The sequence below is a fragment of the Onychostruthus taczanowskii genome, unplaced genomic scaffold (assembly GCF_017590055.1).
Source record: "Onychostruthus taczanowskii isolate IOZ18803 unplaced genomic scaffold, ASM1759005v1 scaffold121, whole genome shotgun sequence".
In the NCBI taxonomy this organism is placed as follows: Eukaryota; Metazoa; Chordata; class Aves; order Passeriformes; family Passeridae; genus Onychostruthus; species Onychostruthus taczanowskii.
The window spans coordinates 150206-169632 of NW_024498363.1; the positions used below are offsets into that span (position 1 = coordinate 150206).

Genomic DNA, 19427 nt, shown 5'->3' on the forward strand with positions numbered 1-19427 from the left:
CTAGCACTACACAAAAGATTTTTGCACTACAGGATTAGAACCGTCTTTTGAAATAACTACATATGCATTTGTTTCATTTTAGACACACTACCTACCCTACCACCTATAGAACACATTATCTACCCAAAATGACCAAAAATATACTTACATAGTTTAAAACACATACACACAAACTCATTAGCACAATATGATTCCCTTAAGCAACTATAGAACCTTGTATTCTGTCAATACATGCAAGAGACAGACAGAAAATTTGCATCACTGGCAGAGAAAATCACAGATACAGCTTGTTTGTTTGTTCCCCTGCATTTTAAATAGGTAACACTCCTTCCAGAAACAAGGGCATTCCACTGAGCATGCTGCCAGTGTTATATATTTAAATCTTCATTAGTAGGAGCCAGCCTGCAAAATGTAGTGGGGTAAGGCAAAGATCCCTACCCACCCCTTAACATGTAGTTTCAGAAAGCCTGCTGAAGTCCAAGAATTGCCAACCCATGCCTATGAAAATATTCCCAGTATCCCAAATAACATAAAACCACTAATTTTGTTAAATTCGCCTTCAGTTAAGAACAACACGTAGATTTTGAGAGCTAAGGGCTCCATCTTCTGTTTTCCACAACTCAAAATCCCATGATAAAAGATTACTAACTTCAGGAAACTAATACTGTGCCTGGGCTGTTACCCGCATTAAATTCAATCACACTTATGAATAACTCCAGTTTTATCTCTGATTTAATAAAAAATATTGTACTTCAAAAACAGGTTTACTTTCCTATTTCCTAGCATACACTTTATCAGGAGCTTGACCAATAACTGTGCCAAGTGTTGTGCTTGAAAACGCATGGAGGAAAGGTTGCAGGGCAGATAAGTTGTCCTGTTAGTTCTGCATGCAGGACCCAGTCAAGTAGCTCGTACATCTTAACACAATTCCCAAGAGATGCACTGTTCTCTGAAACCCAGTGCAGAAAAGTGAGAGGCATAAGATCTTTAATATTATGAGACAGAAAATGTAGTCATGATGTTTCTCCTCCCAGTTATTCTTCCTCTACACATGGAGAGAGAAGAAGCAGTGGACTCCTGCAGCAATCTGTGAAGATAATGCAAGCACCACCTTCTTTATGATCAAAATATAACAAACTATTTTAGTAGCCACTAAACCTTTCAAATGAGCACTTACAGAAAGCACTAAGCATTTTGGTCATATTCTCCTTGGGTAGTCATTGCATGAGAGCAAGACAAATCAGGGATAAGTAACAGCACACCCTCATCACCATCTTTGTCTCTTTATCTAAAAAACACGCCCTACCTGCGTGTTTCATAGCATTTGCTGAAGAAACAAAGAAAGGATTTACAGACAGCAAAGTCAGGTCAGCACAAATCACCTATAGTTTCAAGGTTTTCCAGCCAAGGTTCTTACAGCTAGGCAGCTAAAGGCACATGTAGTTAGCATATATTTTGAAAGGAGATGGTAGCTGTTTAACACGGAGTCCAATCATTTATCAAAGTTCTAAATGGTTTTGATAGTCTGCTCAGAAATACAAGCACAAACAAGCTACTCTGATCTCAGCTGCCATGTCCTGGGTTTTGCACAAACCACAAAACTGAAAGTGAAGAACCAATAGCTCCCTGAGAGCCAATGTGGTGAGAAGGGAAGGAAGAAAGAGCACTTTGGCTCTATTTTCCTCCTGTAATAGCTTGTTAGGTCTAGACTCATCCTTCTGGTAATAGAATGAAGGTTGAAGACATTTTCTTCCACTGTTTTACCTCACCTCATTACTGCAAATACAAGTAGAGTGAAACAAGTTGTAAATGTTCATGATTAATAACTTCAGTAGACAACGTATTTTTTAATTGTTTCTTTCATTTTACAGTTGAATACACAGAAGTCACAAGGTGTGCTAGCTTTGAGGAGAAGGGCATTTGGGAATGGCTAAGTAAATTATCTAAATAAAATGTTATCATCTTCCCATGCTGATGCTTCTTGTCACTTCCCTTCAAGCTGACAATGCCATGTAGCAGCTCTGACACCTTTCAAGTATCAGCACTGACCAAGATTAACAGTCAAATAAAGCCAACTGAATATGAAACAATCAAAAAGAAAACTCAACTTCCAGTCAGATTTAGATTGGATGTTTTCTTCCATTTCATCTACTGTCTGATTTTCTTTTGCTTTTTGTCCCATCAAAGTATTTTTCAGGTTTCACAGTCTGTCTGCAAATAACAAAGAACATTTTCCTTATTTCAGCACTGCTGAATGCTTTCCTACTACCCAAATTCAATACACTATAGATAGATTGATTTTCTGTGTTTTGATGCTTACATCAAACAGGAAAATCTGGACAACAGTCTCTCTGTTTTAAATGCTGAGCCCCTTAAGCACTGTCTAGTTAAGCAAAATCTCAGTCTGAGCATGACCACAGATGTCCAGAAAATCAATACAGAGGAATGAAAAGTTTGTTCATTAGTTTATCTTAAAGACAAAATAGAAGGCTGGCTAGAAAAAGCCTGAGTAGCCCAAACTTAAACTAACAACAGCACACATGATCTAAGTAAGGTTCCTAATTCTTAGTAGTAAAAACCATGCTATTAAGACATAACTATGCCAGTTAAACAAATACTAAAAATAGAATAACAATCAACCTTATAGACTAGCAATGCCTTTTGGGAAGAAGAATAAGTGCTTTATGCAACTCAGTTTATCACCAACTTTTAATTCATGTTAAAAGGAAAAGACATCATCTCAATACTGATCAAATCACTAGGGAAACAGATGCCTCTACAACCCTAATATCATGTGAAGGAGAAGGAACAAAGATAAAACCCATGACCAAAGAAAATGGAAGCATGCTGGCCAAATAGGAATTCCCAGACACTTTATAGACCACAGGATGTGTAAAGATTTAGCTGCATCATTGACTAACCTTTCTAAAGCTTGTTCAGTGAGCCATAACAGAGTCATACAGTCAACTACATCCCATCATTCAAGTCCAAAAATCGCCATACTTCAAATATTACTAATCTTTTAACTCTATATTGCAACTGAAGTTTATGTCACCAAGGACACATACACAATATTCTCCTCTTAGGCTGAAAATTGCTCCATTGTTTTAAGTAGGATGTAGCCCGACAGCAGCCTGAGCCTACATGTGCCAGGGCTGCCAGGACTCTGTTCTTTCACTTGTTCCCTAAACACAGCAGAAGTAGTTGCACCAATGAAAGGGAGAAGGCGGAACTGTGACAGTGACAGTCCTAATCACATATCCTCTTAGCCTCCCATGGCACAACACTGGACTGTTGTATAAGCTTTTTAAGCCTCCCAAAGTACAAGACAGGGAATCATTGCTTCTTTCTCAATTAGATTTGAAAGGCAAGTGGGTTTTGTAAGGAATGCTTGACAACAGAAGAAAGAAAAAACTGTTTGTCTGCAGCACTTCAAAAGATGCAGACACTTCCATGTTCTCTTCTTACAGTCATTTCAACAACAGCAGTGCTGACTTGTATACACTTCCCTTCCTATATTCCTGTTACTAAGTCAGCCCAATTGTCTGGCAAGACTGATGGTAAATTAGAGTGAGAAGTGATCCAGCTGAAAGCCAAGAGTTTTCCATGTCATCTTGAGTTATTTTTCCAGACACATCTATGCAGTGACATAGTAGTTCACCATACTGACACAGGAACAAGTAAAATACAGGCCAGTGAGGTGAGGAGAAAGAGAGCAAGTTGTATGGCAAAATACAGCATTTTAGCCAAACGATCAGTCATAGCCTAAGATTACAGACATAGAATCTTTTCTCTTCTACTTGCTTCAAGACCTAAGCAGATATACTCAATGTGAGGCCATAATTTGACAGGGAACAGAGGAAGAAATTAATCTGTAAAATTCTGATGGTTTTGTTTTGATCTCTAGCTGCTGTACTTCAGCCTTACTGCAGGGGGAGGCAGACAGTATTAATAATGAGGTTGTGATGGCTTTATGAAGGAGAATACTTTATCAACCTGACAGGTTTTTGTGATGAGATAAGCTCAGTGGAAGAGCACAGAGAAGGCATTGTTGTTTGTCTGTGCTTTAACAAGGTTTTTAACACTAGTTCCCATAACATTCCCAAAGGCAATCTCATGCTAGAAAAGTGGACAGTCAGGCGGACTTAAAAGTACTGAAATGCTGCATTCACAGAGTTGCCATTAGTAGCACAAAGTCCACCTGGAGGGCAGTCACTAACTGTCAAGCCTAGGATTTGGACATTGGCCCCCAACGGAGTCCATACTGTTTAATGTCTTCACTAGTGAGCTGGGTGATGGGGCAGTGCCCCTTCACCAAGTCTGCCCACAATATGCAGCTGTGAGGGGTGCTTGGTACAGTAGGTGGGTCTGCTGACACTCAAAGACCCCTTGACAGCCTGGAGAAATTGCCCACCAGAGATCTTAATGAAGTTCAGTAAGTGCAAGAGGAAAGTCCTGCACCTTGGAAGGAGTAGCTACATGTATCAGGACAGACTGGAGGCTGACCATCTTCTCGGAGGTGACTCCGAACACCGGGGTGGACCCTGACTCAACAATCAGCATGCAACATGCCCTTGTAGCAAAGGCAACCAACAGTATGTGGAGCTGCATATGTAGAACCACACTAGAAGGCAGAGGAAGGTTATTTCTCACCCTGGGTTCAACCAGTTAGGGGTTACCCAGTACAGAGAAAGAAATGGACATACTCAAATTCACATGAATTCCAATTCACAGGGACAAAAACCAAACACAAAAATAGAAACCTCTCTCCCTTCTCCCCTCTCCGTCCTCAACAACAACTAAGTAACAAACAGAACACAGAACAAAAACAAACAAAAAAACCCACAACAACAACAACAACCAAAAAAAAAAAAAACACCAAAAAAAAAAAACAAAAACAAAAAAAACCAGAGTAAACTAAAACAGATGTAAAAATCGTTGGGTTTACCTGAATGGGTTGCTTGGAAGTTCCTAACAGGCAACTAGTGTTAGAGCTGGGCATACAGGATTTCCCACTTTTGTTATAAATTAGAAAACACCTGCTCTATCTGCAGTCTACGCTCCATCTGTGTTATCCCACTGAGACCCCCACAGGCCAAGGCTACAAAAGATTTAGCTGCTTTCCAGGCATACTTAGCGCCAACAAATCAGAGGTGGGAGCACACTAAAGCAAGACAGTATCTTCAAAAGTTAAGTCCATACATGCACCCACAATTTTTAGAAGTCTGGTAACATTTCCAAGAGTAAATAAACATCTCTGGCAGACCACATGAGTTAAAGCACGTCTCTGAAACAAACAAAATTTTTCAGCTGCAGGAGTATCAGGTCCTTGTTTCCTTTTCTTTCAGAAAAAGACTGACAGTCTAAAGACAAAAATCTGGCTCAGGATTTGACTGGGCAAATAAATCTTTTGCAAATGCTCAGGATTAACTGTAAAAATCCTCATAGTCACTCGAAATCACACCTCATCCTACTCACACATTGGCTTAGCTCATAATGAAGGAGTGAGTTATCTATCATATGGACTTGATGTGGGAAATAAAACATTTTTTTCCTCATTTCCTCACCTCAAGAGCAGAAACACATGCTGAAAACTCTGGTATAGAACAACCGCTATAATGCAGTAAATTCCCTTATAACTCAGGTATTTCAGCACTTATGCCTGTCACTTCAATTAGCATTTTATCTGTGAGGCTGCCAATAAATAACAAGTCTCATATTAGTCCATTTGCTCATGTCATTTCTAATGAATGATGAATTACATTTCATCCATGTGTTGTAAAATACTGGCATGAAATCTATTTATCTTACACAGCAGAGCCTCTTCATCTGCTGTTTGCAAAACATTGACTAGACAGTCAAAAAGTATTGCATCTCCATCCACTAACCATGAGTACATCAGACAGTTCAAGTATCACTGAATAATAACTTTAGTTCTTAAAAATACTGAAAGGCATTAGAAAAAGCAGAAGCCCTTCCCTGCTGTACTTCCAGTTATAAAAAATTCCCTTTCTTGTTTATCATATTACACTCAATAAATTCCTTCAGCTTTTCACCCACACATTACAAGCATGCGATAGACAAGGAAGAATTCTATGTGTGGCATCTTCTCTTTTGACTTCATAAAGTTTGGAATTATGCAGAACCTTCCTGCCTTAATTTCAAAATTTTAATTCTATTAAGTGATTCTTAATTTCTCAAACCAGACACTGTTGACTTACACATGGAAAATATTTACTTTTTGCTTCTGATAAACCTATCATGTATAATTGGCATTAATTAGGTAAGTCATGGTGCAGGGCAAAGATTATAAACTATTGATAGTACACAAAGAATTAATTACTCCTGCATGAAATAGAAATGAAAAATTCATTGCGTCACTTCATCATTTATCTGCTTTGTATGTTTGCAGCACTTTCTGATCAGAGACCATATAGAAAAATACATATTTAATCGAATTAAACACAAATTAACTTTTAAATAAGAAAGAAAGTGTGACAGTAAACCAGATACCCACCTTGTCAACCAGTGTCCAAAGTCTGGCCGATGAGCCCACTGAACACCGGTCTGATTCAAGGATCGAAGCAGCCGACAGCAAATAAGGATGAACCATGGAGCTGCTAAGCTTATCCACTTATCTGATCCTTTTATGAATTCAGATGAAGAGGTGGCCTTGCCCAGTTTTGAATTACTTGCTGCTGGAATGTCTATATTCTTGCATTCAGAGGATTCCCCGATACTATCAAAATTTTGTTTCACATTGGTGCTATGTTGAGGGTCAGGTTCTTTCAGAAGAAAATTATTTCTACAAAGTTCCTGACACAGCACCAAACAAAGTGTGTTGATAAGAAAATACCAGGTTTGATGTTCCTCTTCTATAAAACTGCTTGCCCCCAAACTCAAAACATGGCCAATAGTTCCAGCCAGAATCAGGACATCTATTTCTGACCAGTTATAACTGGACATGACAGGATTCTGGGAAAAAAAAAAAAAAAGCAGTGGTGAAAGAGTATGTAAAACTTTCACTTGCAAGTATTCATAGTGTGCTTACAGCAATTTACAGCAACAAAAACAAAATAAATAGCAGGATAACTTATTTCTATCTTTAGAAATCTCAACATTTCAGTGAAGCATACTCAGCACTACAACATAGTAATAATTTTTAAAACTGCATTCTGTTTAAGGAACAAAACTTCTCTATGAATAATCATCACAACTGTACAGATTAAGATTGCCTGTAACAGAAGGTTCAAAAGAAGTTCATGCCCTGTTGCATATTTGTAGAAGTAAAAATAGAAATCCAGCAGAAATCTTGAGATATAGATAATAGGTAATTGTCTAGTAGTCGTAATCTGTGATATCTTCAACTCAATACAGTGACAGCCTTCACTATTCAAGTTAACAAAGGTACTGTCTGATGGCACCCTTTGACCTTGCTTAGCTTGAAATGCATCTTTATCATAAAATCTTATTTTAAACCTTTACCCATTTGTTATTTACTTTACAAACTGTGCTTATCTAAAACCACAATATTTTTTGTCTAATGCCTTCATTAGCTCAATTTCCTGTTTTCAGCAGCTAACTGGAATTGCCTTACCATTACTATCTTCAGTGAGAGGGCTGAAGAGAAAGCATTAGGGTATGAGGAAGTTAAGAGTACCCAGTTTATTGCTGTTATCAGGTAAAGAATCATTTCAACACAAAGAGAAAGCCTTAAAAAGACCACAGAGAAACACAACCATGGTAAGTATGCACTAAGGAAGATAATGATGACCAAAACTCTTCAGCCATTAATTGACAGGCCAGTAAGAAATCACAGGGATAGCTCGGAAGAGCATCGGTCTGGACTCTGTAACAGATAAGGGAGAAGTGACAGCACATAGGCGTTACAGATGTCTGATAGCACCTGTGGATCTGTACCAACACATTAGAGAGAGCTTCAAGAAAGTGTCAAGGGTGGGGAAAAGGGGGTGGTGAGGAACATGCTGGAAAGAGGCAAAGTAAGAGGGGAAAGGAGAAAGGAATCAGTTACATATCAGCAGGAGCCAGTGCACATCTCTGACTAAGCCTTGTGCCTGGTCACTGTGGTCTATCCTGTCTTACTAAGTCCTCCCCGTCTTCTGTTCAACCCCACTCTGCAGCAGAGAGAATAGGGACAGGCGTTCGGAAGATCTCGGGCTGTCACGGAAACCAATAGGGCCCCTCTCTCCCCTGACTTAGAGAGATAAGAGATAGCCACAGGAAAAGAGGCCAAAGAATGTAACCTCTCCTAACACTGGCCTCTCCCAGTTTCCTTACTAACCATAAAAGGTAAAAGTTAGACCCCAGAAAGTAGAAGTAGAACCAAGGGTATATATATCGATGAGAAAACCAATAAAGGGCTTTTTGAACCATCTGCCATGCTGGTATCTGCGAGTTCTTAGCCCGAGCAGCCTTGGGGATTTGGGCTGCCGTGCTGTGTTCTGAACCAGGGCGCCGAGCCTTAACCATAAGGCCACACCACTCCCTGTCCCACCTGTGGGTGTTTCAAGATGCCACTGCAAGTAGCTGGGGAGTAGCCTGTATGTCAAAAACTTGAGACCAGGGCAAGTAAAAGCAAGAACCAGAGGACACTGGAATCACCAGGAGCTTCCTGGCATACCTTAACAAATAGGCTAACATACATGTTTGTGAAGGATTTTGGGAAAGACACTGTCAATACACTGTCATACATTACTATTTTATTTTATGTAATTTTGCACTATTACAGAATATTATGGAGAATCTCTTAGAACATATTTTAAGCACCTAATGAAACAAAAATTTAAAAGCCAGATTGAAATTTCTGTATGCCATTTTTTACTTCAGAACAAAGATCTCTGAAACTACTTTCACATTCATTTCTTTAACTGCGTATTTCAACTACATCATCCTCCTACATTTAACCTATGAACAAACTTTAAAAAAAAATCTTCAATATTCACAGGGATAAATTTCACAGAGAACCTACTAAATTAAAAGATGCACAGTGTACTACAATTCCTGCATGGTTTAAGTCATTTTAATAGAAAATCAAACCAAACTGACCTTTGAGCCGATAACAAGAAAGCAGGTATAAACAGTACAAGTATCTCTGAGGATCTTCAATGCAAGTATCACTTGTGTTTATAACTTACTGACAGCAGCATATTTTTGTTCAATAAGCAAGACAATGTAGACAAGAAGACAACATGATGCAAGAAGATAGTTAACATTATTAGGAATTTTGCTTTAGGGAAAAAAAATTTGCAAATTTGAAACCTAATGAGATATAGGTGAAAGAATGCAGGAGCTATAATTACAATTATGACCTATTCACATCATCTTCATTTCTTGTGTTGTTAAAGAATACATTACATAAAAGTCATATAACTTAAAAAAGACCCAACACAACAATGCAAACAAACACACAAACAAAACCCCACACAACCAAAAAAGTCCCCCTGAGGTTACATACAACAATGATGGGGGAGAAAAATACCAACAATCAGAAAAAAATGCCCAGTTTCAATCTAAATTTACTAGCATTTGAAATTTCTTTGGTGTTCTAAAGACCACTCAGGTTTGTTTAGTACTCTGTTCTGAAAAGCAAATACCATAAGCTGGTATTTGGAACAAAAGGACAAGGTAGTCTCTGCAAAGACCAAAGAGCATGAAATTCACAAAGCTGGGACAAGAACAGTATATGACGGATCTTCAGCAAGTTTAAATTCCAGTAATTCTATCATGCTGACCTTAAAGATCTTGGCTAACTAAATAAATGAGCATGTAAGCACCATTGGCTTGCAGAGACAAAGGAATCGGAGATCCTAAATAAATGAGAATGAACAAGTCCTTGATATAATTTGTCTTCTTTGTAAGACATAACATAAAATATATAGAAGGATTGGTCTCTTGTATTTACTTTCTGTCAGCAACTGCTATGAAACTGAAGAAGTGATGCATTATCAGTGGGGAACATACAAAAACCTCATTAAAATGATGGCATTAATGTGAAATGTCCCAGGATCAGAAATCTGTATTTCTTGCCTGCTTGTCTCTCATAACTTCAGTGAAAAGAGAAAAAAATGACTCCTACATTTACATCAAAGGATTAAAATCCAATGACATTTACTGATAAACCACATTTCGGATCAGAGTTAAATCACTATGCAAAATTTAAAATTATGATGCAAATTATAATCTCCTGAGCCTTGATAATCTTAAGAAATTCTAGAAATACCTTCATCAAGGATTTCTACATTTACTTCTAATCCCTTATATATTAACTGTGCCTTATTATGAATGCCATGAGTCATATATGTATATGTATATGGTGTCATATACAGTCTGACCTTAGATTATTTAGATCGTACCTAGTTTTTAGATTTGGTTTAAAGAAATTGAAATGTAGGTCTTATTCTGATATTCACAGCTCTGTTTTTCCAGCTGCTGAACATTTCCAGCCCTCAGGAACTCAGCAGACGCTCCAGATACTAAAAAACCTGTATGACTCTCAGTTTGTTGGTATCTTGGCAAAAAAACTTAAAACAGAAGCTTTTGTTTAGAAATCTTTAAATGCCAGGCTTCAAGTGATGTAAACATATCATCTTCCAAGCCAAGGCAATTTTAACAACTGATGTATCAGCACTAATACTTAAGCAATACAGAAACTGACCTCTCTGCCCTATCTTTGAACGTACATTGCTAGCTTGCAAAAGTGTCAGTACCTAAATGACAGAGTACATGCACCTTTGATCATTAAATTTTGAAATTTCTTCACTTTGAAAGACTTTCTGAGTCTTATTCCAGTTACCTTTTTTGTGTGTGTGATTGATTAACTATCTACAGTTAATGCCTGAGAAATTCTGCAACTACTTTTCAGATGACAAACATTTTATTTTTCATGCTCACCATCTCTTACAATTTAAGCACTTATCATTATATTCCCTTCTGATACTTGAGCTCCCTGAACCCATGATTCTCTATGATGGTTACTTTTCCATGACAAAGTACTACAGATCACACTTGCTCCTACATTTTCACAGCAGTTTGGGATAATTTTTGAATGCTACCTGGTAAAGACACCACCCAATCAGCTTTTTTCTCCCCAAGACCAAAAATGCCAAAAATATTTTAAGTGCAATTGCATAAAAATGTAACATTGTTCAATTCATCAAGAATATCAAAGAAAAGGAGGAAAATAAAAAATACTGTTAAATGAACAGGTGTTTTAAAATAAACTGAAAGAAGGACATTTTGTACATGTGATAAAAACCCACTGTAATTCTGCATAATGAAAATTCTCAAGAACTCTACTTGACAAGCCTTAACTTCTGTATTCTAGTTGCAAAAAAATGGTTAGTTTTTATTTCCACCAGAAACAGCACAAAAAACCCCCACAATTAATAGTAGTAAATACCATGGTTAAATCAACTACCAAGCAATTACAGTGAAACTATGAACAAGAAGTTAAAATTTTCAATGATTTTCTGGAATTCATAAATGGCTGCAGAACTATTTAAAGCCTGAAGTATCATTAAAAGAAGGGACTGGTTCTGCTAGAAACACAGCAATCAGAATCTATAAATAACAGTCAGGAAGCAGATGCTAAAGCTGCCTGCACTGGTCTTCAGAAAATTCATGAACTTGGTAATCAGTTTCTATATTCAGCCACAGTGGGGGAAAAAAAAGCATTACAAATGAGAAGCACTTCAGAGAAATCTTTAGAAGTGAACGGAAACAATTTGAAGGAAAAAAAGCTCTGAAGCCATTAACAGGAGAGCTTATCTTAATTACTTTTAGAATACCTACATTTTATCATCTAGCTTGAGCTTAGAAAAGTCTTTTTAGCTTTTTTTTTTTTTTTAACCAGAAAGGCCAAGATTCAGGATTGTACTCCCACCATCAGAAGACAAGGGCTTCAGAATTCTTTCAGAAGTTGACTCCACAGGCAGATTCGCAATGTGGAGATGCACAGGTCACAAAACACTTGGATTCAGAGATATTTTAGCATAAGTGATACTCACAACTCACACAGAAGGCCCCTCGAGATCAACATACAGCATATAAAAAGAACCCATTTCTCCCCCAAAATCTAGGCATTCTACTGGAAAGGGGATGAAAGATGGAGATGAATGTTTGGAACACATCTGCATTACAATCAGCACCAGATTTATACACTGCTCCTTTCACCTTCTCCAGGCTCTGTATTTGTCTAAGCAGACCCAAAAAAACACCCCACTACATCATTCTGCAACAGTGTTGAGATTGATAAAAATGTTATTCAGAACCAAGTCATTGCTTTTACATATATCTGGAATGAAGGCACAAGGAATATTTCAAGCTTTCTTTGGAACTTGAACAGAGACAGCAAAGCCTCCCTGACTGATGCAATGAGATACATCCAGTAATTCACTCACCCATGGGATAGGAGTGAAGACAGGATGACAAAAATCTATTTCTACTGGTCTGAATATAAAGCCATGTCTGCCCAACCAGAATTACTATTGCCTAAAGTTCATGAGATATACTTAAGCTTCTACATTTTCAGATATATCTCAGGTAGGAATATGATCACAGACCAATCTGGGATGAAGAATCCAGTATTTTTTATTTCTATCTGCCCCAGCCCTGGAAAAACAAACATACGAACAAATCTGGAAGACATTGCTGAAAATCTCATTTGTGTATTATCAACTTGAAGCAGATTATCTGAGGGTAGTGAGACATTAGAAGAGGCTGCTAAGAGAAGCTGTGGATGCCCCATCAGGGTCAGGCTAGATAGAGTTCTGAGCAGCCTGGTCCAGTGGAAGGTGTCCCTGCCCATGGAAGTGATTTGGAACTGGATCTTTCTTATCCCTTCCAACCCAAACCATTCTGTCATTCTGTGATTCTTTGAGACTATCTTTTTTGAGACTATATCTTTGAGACTGGAGAAGAAATGTATCATCTGTTGTAATTGCTCTTCATGCTATTGAAGTGGCATGTATGTAAATTTTATGCAGGTCTACAAAATTCATTGTATTTCGATTTCTACTGTTTACTAAAATTAGAAAAACTAGCAAAAAGATATGAAAAACAAGTTTATCTTTCATAGTTGTGTTTGTCATTGCACACCAAGTACATGTGAGATTTCTACACTGGAGCATTAATAATTATTTCAAGATTATATTTTTATTCTTTTTCTAAGAAAAAAAGCACCTAATCAGAAATTATAGAAACAAAATTATGATCTGGTATAGTTTGAATAAAATATATTCGCAGCCCTACTTGTAAGAATTTGGATTTAAATCTACACTCAGGAATTACAGCACATATCTGCACAGAGTGCAAAATTAATCTTTACTCAGGAGCTCTGAATTTTCTGAATTGTAAGAAACATAGCTGTTACAAAATGTTTCTTCAAGTCAGAAAGTTTGCTTTTTTCCTTGATAGAGCATGTTGTCATATCATAAAAGCAACGTACTTGCCATATTTTGTCAGACACTCAAAAAAAGGTACTAAACCCCCAAGCTTGATTCTAGAAAATACAGATTGATGAAGGACTGTACTACGCAGAGGCTGCACCATCAAATGGAGTATTATGAGCAGTGAAGCTATTGAACATCAGAGACCTTTGAAAAATATGACTAACAATCAGTAGAAAAAACAGCTAGAAACTGATTTTATGGTGTGACTGACAGCTCTTGGCACACTAAGTTTCATAGTGGAAGAAAAGACAGTGCAAACTCTCTTTCCTTGGAATTACCTGTATTCTACTGAACACAACAATAAAATTCATCAAGTAATATACAGAAGGTAACTCCTCACACTCCAAAAGATTTTAACAAACTCTATTTCTTAAGCTTAAAAAGTAGAAAAGACAGATTAAATTATCTCCCTTTATCACATTTTCAAAATTATTTTTTAAAAACCCCAAACATTAATAACATCAATACAAGAAAAGGTATACTGGAAAAGTATATTCTTCTTAGAGCATTACTGTCTGTTGTATCATCACTTGTCCTTTGTTAATATTGTTGTAAAGTATTATACATCTTGCTTTAATTGCAATTGTGAAACCTAACTATGTAAAAGCATATACAAGGCATATATATGTTTCCAATCTCATAAAGTCAACTGAAAAATACTGTACAGTATTTTAAAAAATTCTTCAAAACATGTCAAAAAAAGCACTTCTTAGATCTTCATCAGGTTGGTATCTTGCCACAGGGACAACAACACACTTCAAACACAGTTTTAAATACATATTCATATTACATTACAAAGAATTCTTTGTAAGAATTTCTTTAAGCATATACAAAGAAAAACAAAATTTTAACTGGCAATATTATGAAAGATAGAAGACAGTATATGAAACAGTATATGAAAGATAAAACATTTTGAACCATAATTAATGCACACGCTCACCTTTGGTGGTAGTCTGTAATTCTCAAAGATCTTTGCAACAGCAGATAAAATACCACACATGAGTGCAGAAATCAGCATCATCACTCCAACTGCTGTTAACCAGGACATACTGCAGAAATAGCACAAACTTTCTGCTGATGTGCATACAATGACATGAACAGCACACAGCATCAGACACATCAAGTAAAACAGCAGAGAGAATAGTGGAGGGGAGAGGGGCACTTCAAATTCTGCCCGCTTGCTCAAGGCTTTTGGAACACTGAGCAAAAGCAGTATCAGAACCTAGAAAAAAAAAAAAAAAAAGGAGAATTAATACTTTGAAAATTGGGGCTAGCTAAAGCATACAGTAAGAATTCACACAAAAAATCATGCTGTTGTCATCCACGTCACTCTGTTGATATGCATACTTTATCAAAAATACCTGTGAAGAATTATATTGGATTTCTTTTCCCCCAGTAAGATATTACCATATAAATGGGAGAACGCAATATTGTCTTTTCATTTATTAAGGGCTTAAACACACAAGTTCCCAAGTTTAATAACATATCATTTGCCTCCTCAACTGTGGAAACCAGTGATATGTATGACCTTCATTCCCTGTAAAAGATCTTGAACTCCCAGTACCAAAATAGTTCCTAAGCAAACAAATTTGACCCATTGTTTGTCACCTGTAAATGCCTGAAGTTAATACACTCTGTCAAAGGCAATTTATTTCCTGTATAAGAAATACATATGTATGAGATCCTGCTGAGCTAAATAGCTTCCCAAACTAGGGGAAGTTCTTCCACCATCACAGAAGTGTATGCTGAATTTCTAGCTCATGAATTCTCGCAGTATTTACTTCTTGTATCTCTCCTTACCTTAGCTGAATTTATTGGTTTTACTTTCACTTTGCTCTGACCTGCACACAGATCGAAGAGAATTCCAAGTTTTCTCTTACGTAACTGTGGCAGCAGAGATGAACAACACAAAGAAACTTTCTGCTGCTCATATACAAATCTTTACCAAAAAGTGGGAAATTTCAGCCACATGCTAAAATGTTTGCAAGCTGCAGAGAAGGAGCTAGGACTAGACTGACCTCAATCAGCTGGTGCTAGGGCAAGATTAAAACAAATAAAAACACAAACAACTACATAAGACCACTGTCAATCTGAAATCTTTCACTGTCACTTGTAAAGACCTATGCCTAAAATTTTTCCCACACTACAGTGAGACATAGTAAAGTAGACAAAAAAAATGTATTGCAATAGTCAGCTATTTCTTCATATTCTACTGCATATTTCATTTGGTTATTTAAATATGCAGTTTTGATTATCACACTGGCTTAAGTCTTACATTTCAGCTCATCACTTAAAATTAAAACCAAAACAGCACTCATGGCAGAAAAATGCTCAAACTGTAGGTATCTACCAAACTAAATTTAGGTCTTTTGAACAAATCCACTGTTATCAGTTCACTTCTCAGAGGTATTCTCCTTATCTGAAATACAGGATAAACAGCATCTATAGCATAGTGTAGTTTAAAGAGACATCTGAGTTTCTCTACTCTTATTTATTCAGTGAAGGTGGAAAATCGATTTCAAGACAAAAACATTTTGGAGAGCAAGGCAGTTTCTTTAGTGTTGCACTGGAGAAAAGAAATAACTCCAGCCATTTTGCTGGAGTCTTACAACTACACTGAGCATACACTTCTCAACAAAAATTTTTGTGGTTAGTAGCTGCATATTTCTTTGATAAAAAACTGATTGTGTATAACACCTAAGATTTGTTTTCCAGAAATAGTAAGCATCTACAATTGCAGTCCAAAAAAAAAATTCCAGTACTTAACAGTCAACAACTTGAATGCACAGGTTCTGAAAACAAAGGAACAAAGAAAGATATGCACCTTCACCTTTGCAGTGAACTTTGTCCACCTCCAGATCTTCCACCTGTAGAGCAGGAACAGAACCTACCATCCCATCTACGCAACAGCACCATGGAACTCATTCCTGTGAAGCGATCAGCAGAGTGACTAACCCCACTGAGCAGTCTACCAGAAAGCCGTTTCAGAGGTACTCTTTTAGTGCGTGGGAGACAAGGCACAGAGCCCTGCCAGGGCAAAGGAGACCCAGCACTCGAATTTTCCACAAATGATCACTTGGACAGATCCACTTAAAATTAAAGAGATATGGTATATCTTATCATTGTAACTACAGGAGATATGAAAAGGTAACCCTACAGCAAGTATTTATTTCAGGTTTCTAAATGTATCAGTACAAGGAACAATTCCTGGAACTGTGAGAATTTTCCATGTAAGGTATTGCCTGCTTGGAGCAGCTATACTCAGATAAAGAGGAACAGCTAGGGATTTACTTGCCAGACTCTTGTTTTTTTTCCCTAAAGTTACTCAAAAACAGAAGGCTAACTAATATGGGAGTAATTGATGCTGTAACACATCTGCGTATCTACTATAACTAGCTACACTAAAATGTAAGTAATTCATATCAAAAGCACTCTTGAATCATTTTGAAGGCTAGATTTTACTTTAAAAAGAGTATTAATCTTATGCAAGCAGAATGTCAGCCAACCCTAAGAACCTATATTCAGTAATTTTCAAGATTAGTAGGTGTATACATTACATATCCAACACCAAGATACTTTACTTTTGTGCACTTAACTTTTTACACAGAAAGATCTATTTTCATACCTCCATAATGATCACAGTCCCCACCATCATTGAATACATGTCATATTGTGCCACTTGTTTGCTTAATGAAGAACTCAAAGTCTTGAGGGCCTCTAAGTATTGCTTCAGGACCTTCTTGCCAAGATTTAAGAGTATTTCTGAATTATTCCCCTCTAAATACAGTTTGATCCAATTACCATGGGATTTTTCTGCTATCTTAAAATGTTCATATCCAGGATCTGGAGAGAAGGAGAGAAAAGAAAAGAAGCAAGAGGATCCATGAACAAATATTACTCAGAGATGTAATCATATTTTTATATTTGCTTGTATAATGTATAAAAATATACAATTACTATGCCAGTTGAAAATTTTTTCACAGGTACAAAATTACACTGTCTTTCTGCAGCAGTATGAGTTACTTGGAATAAAAGCATTTAGTTCTAACCTAATAAACTGTCAAGACCTCTAACAATTGACAAACCCATTAAAATAAGTTTGTCATTCATTTTTACAAAATGTTTCCAGGACAAACAATTTAAATGCTTCAGATACTGGGGAGGGGGGGGGTTAAGAAAGCAATGCTGCCCACTGGAACTACTCATTATCCAGAACACATTGTATAAGCTAAGTAGGAAATGATCAAATGGCTGATGTCAAGGGAAAACACCAAAGAAGACAACACACACACCACATCAGCTGGTAGTACGGGCTGGATGAGTGGATGGTGAAGGTGGACTGAGAACTAAAAGAAAGGCAGAGCTCAGAGGGTTTTTTAATCAGCAGTGTAAAGTCTATCTAGTTGGAGGCCTGTTAGTAGCAGCATCCCCTGCAAGTTGACATTGGGTCCAAAGAAGTTTAACTTATTCACCAGTGACTTGGATGACACAGAGCACAGAGGCCTCCCGTGAGCAAGTTCCCTAATGACACAAAGCTGAGGGGCTGGCCAATATCCCAGAGGGATGTGCAGCCCTTCAGAAGGACCTTAACAGGCTGGAGGGATGGGAAGAGAAGAAATATCTGAAATTCAACAGAGGCAAGTGCATGATCCTGCACCTGGGGAGGAACAGCCCCAGGCACCAGCACAGGCTGGGGGTGACCTGCTGGGAAGCAGCTCTGTAGAGAAGGACCTGGGGATCCTGGGGGACAACAAACTGTCCATGAGCCAGCAGTGTGTCCTGGGGGCCAAGGCCAATGGGATCCGGGGATGCCTTAGGAATAGCATTGCCAGCAGGTTGAGGAAGGTGATCCTGTCCCTCTGCTCAGCCCTGGTGAGGCACATCTGGAGTGCTGTGTCCAGTTCTGGGCTCCTCAGGACAAGAGAGACATGGAGCTCCCGGAGCAGGCAGTGCAGGCAACAAAGATGATGAGAGGACTGAAGCATCTCTTCTATGAGGAAGGGCTGAGGGAGCTGGGCCTGTTCATCTTCGAGAAGAGATGGCTGAGAGGGGACCTCAGAAATGTCTGTCAGTATCTGAAAGGAGGGTGTCAAGAGGATGAAGCCAGGCTCTTCTCCATGGTGCCCAGCAAGAGGCAGGAATCTGCCTGTTGACAAGAGGCAACACAGGAACACAGGAAGTTATACCTAAACACGAGGAAGAACTTTTTTACTCTTTGTGTGGCTGAGCACTGGAACAGGTTGCATGGAGAAGTTGCAGAGCCTTTTCTTGAGTTATGCAAAAGTTGTCTGGACACATTGCTGAGTAATGGGCTGTAGGGGACCCTGCTTGAGCAGTGGTTGGACTAGATAACCTGCAGTGATCCAGTCCAACTTTACCTAATGTGTGATTCTGCTTTTCAAATAGTGGTCATTGAATACAGTATGCATTCACAATACAAATTCAGTTGATAACATATGGAAAACAAGGGCATAATTTTCAGAAACTCATATCTCACTGGAACTACACTATACATGAATATTCACATTTATCTGCAGTATTTTCTGAAAAATAGATGTTTATTTTCATTCACACTAATAGTACTTGCTATTTCCCTGCAATTTGACTTGAAAGATAAAGATAACTTAAGTACAAAAGGTCAATTTGGAAATTTTATATAACGTCCAGTTCTTCCCTTCTTAGCTGAAAGTAGGGAACTACTGTGAACTACTGTACAGCTGTACAGCTTCAGACAAAAAAGGTTAAAACAATGAATGAAATAGCTTTGGTGTCATAAAGACTTAAGTTGCAGCTCTTTTTCACTCCTCGTAGATGAACAGTGTATTCTACTTGGAAAAAAAAAACACTTTTTTTTTTTTTTTTTTTTTTTTGTGAAGTCTTTTCAGCAAGAGTACATTATTAAATCCAGAAACATTTTAAATTTTATTTCAAGTGAATGAAGGTGAATGAAGCATTTCT

General features: G+C 37.7%; 1 protein-coding gene across 2 annotated transcripts in view; it reads right to left on the minus strand.

The window, feature by feature from the left end:
• The window catches only part of PIGG (phosphatidylinositol glycan anchor biosynthesis class G), a 74427-nt gene that overhangs the window by 36554 nt on the left and 18446 nt on the right, over window positions 1-19427 (minus strand). For both annotated transcript variants that reach the window (XM_041395942.1, XM_041395941.1), the window contains exons 7-9: window positions 17095-17312; window positions 14410-14691; window positions 6518-6975 (exon numbers count right to left, since the gene is read on the minus strand). In XM_041395942.1, the coding sequence (XP_041251876.1) occupies window positions 6518-6975; window positions 14410-14691; window positions 17095-17312 (958 nt within the window). The remainder of the gene's footprint in view (window positions 1-6517; window positions 6976-14409; window positions 14692-17094; window positions 17313-19427) is intronic.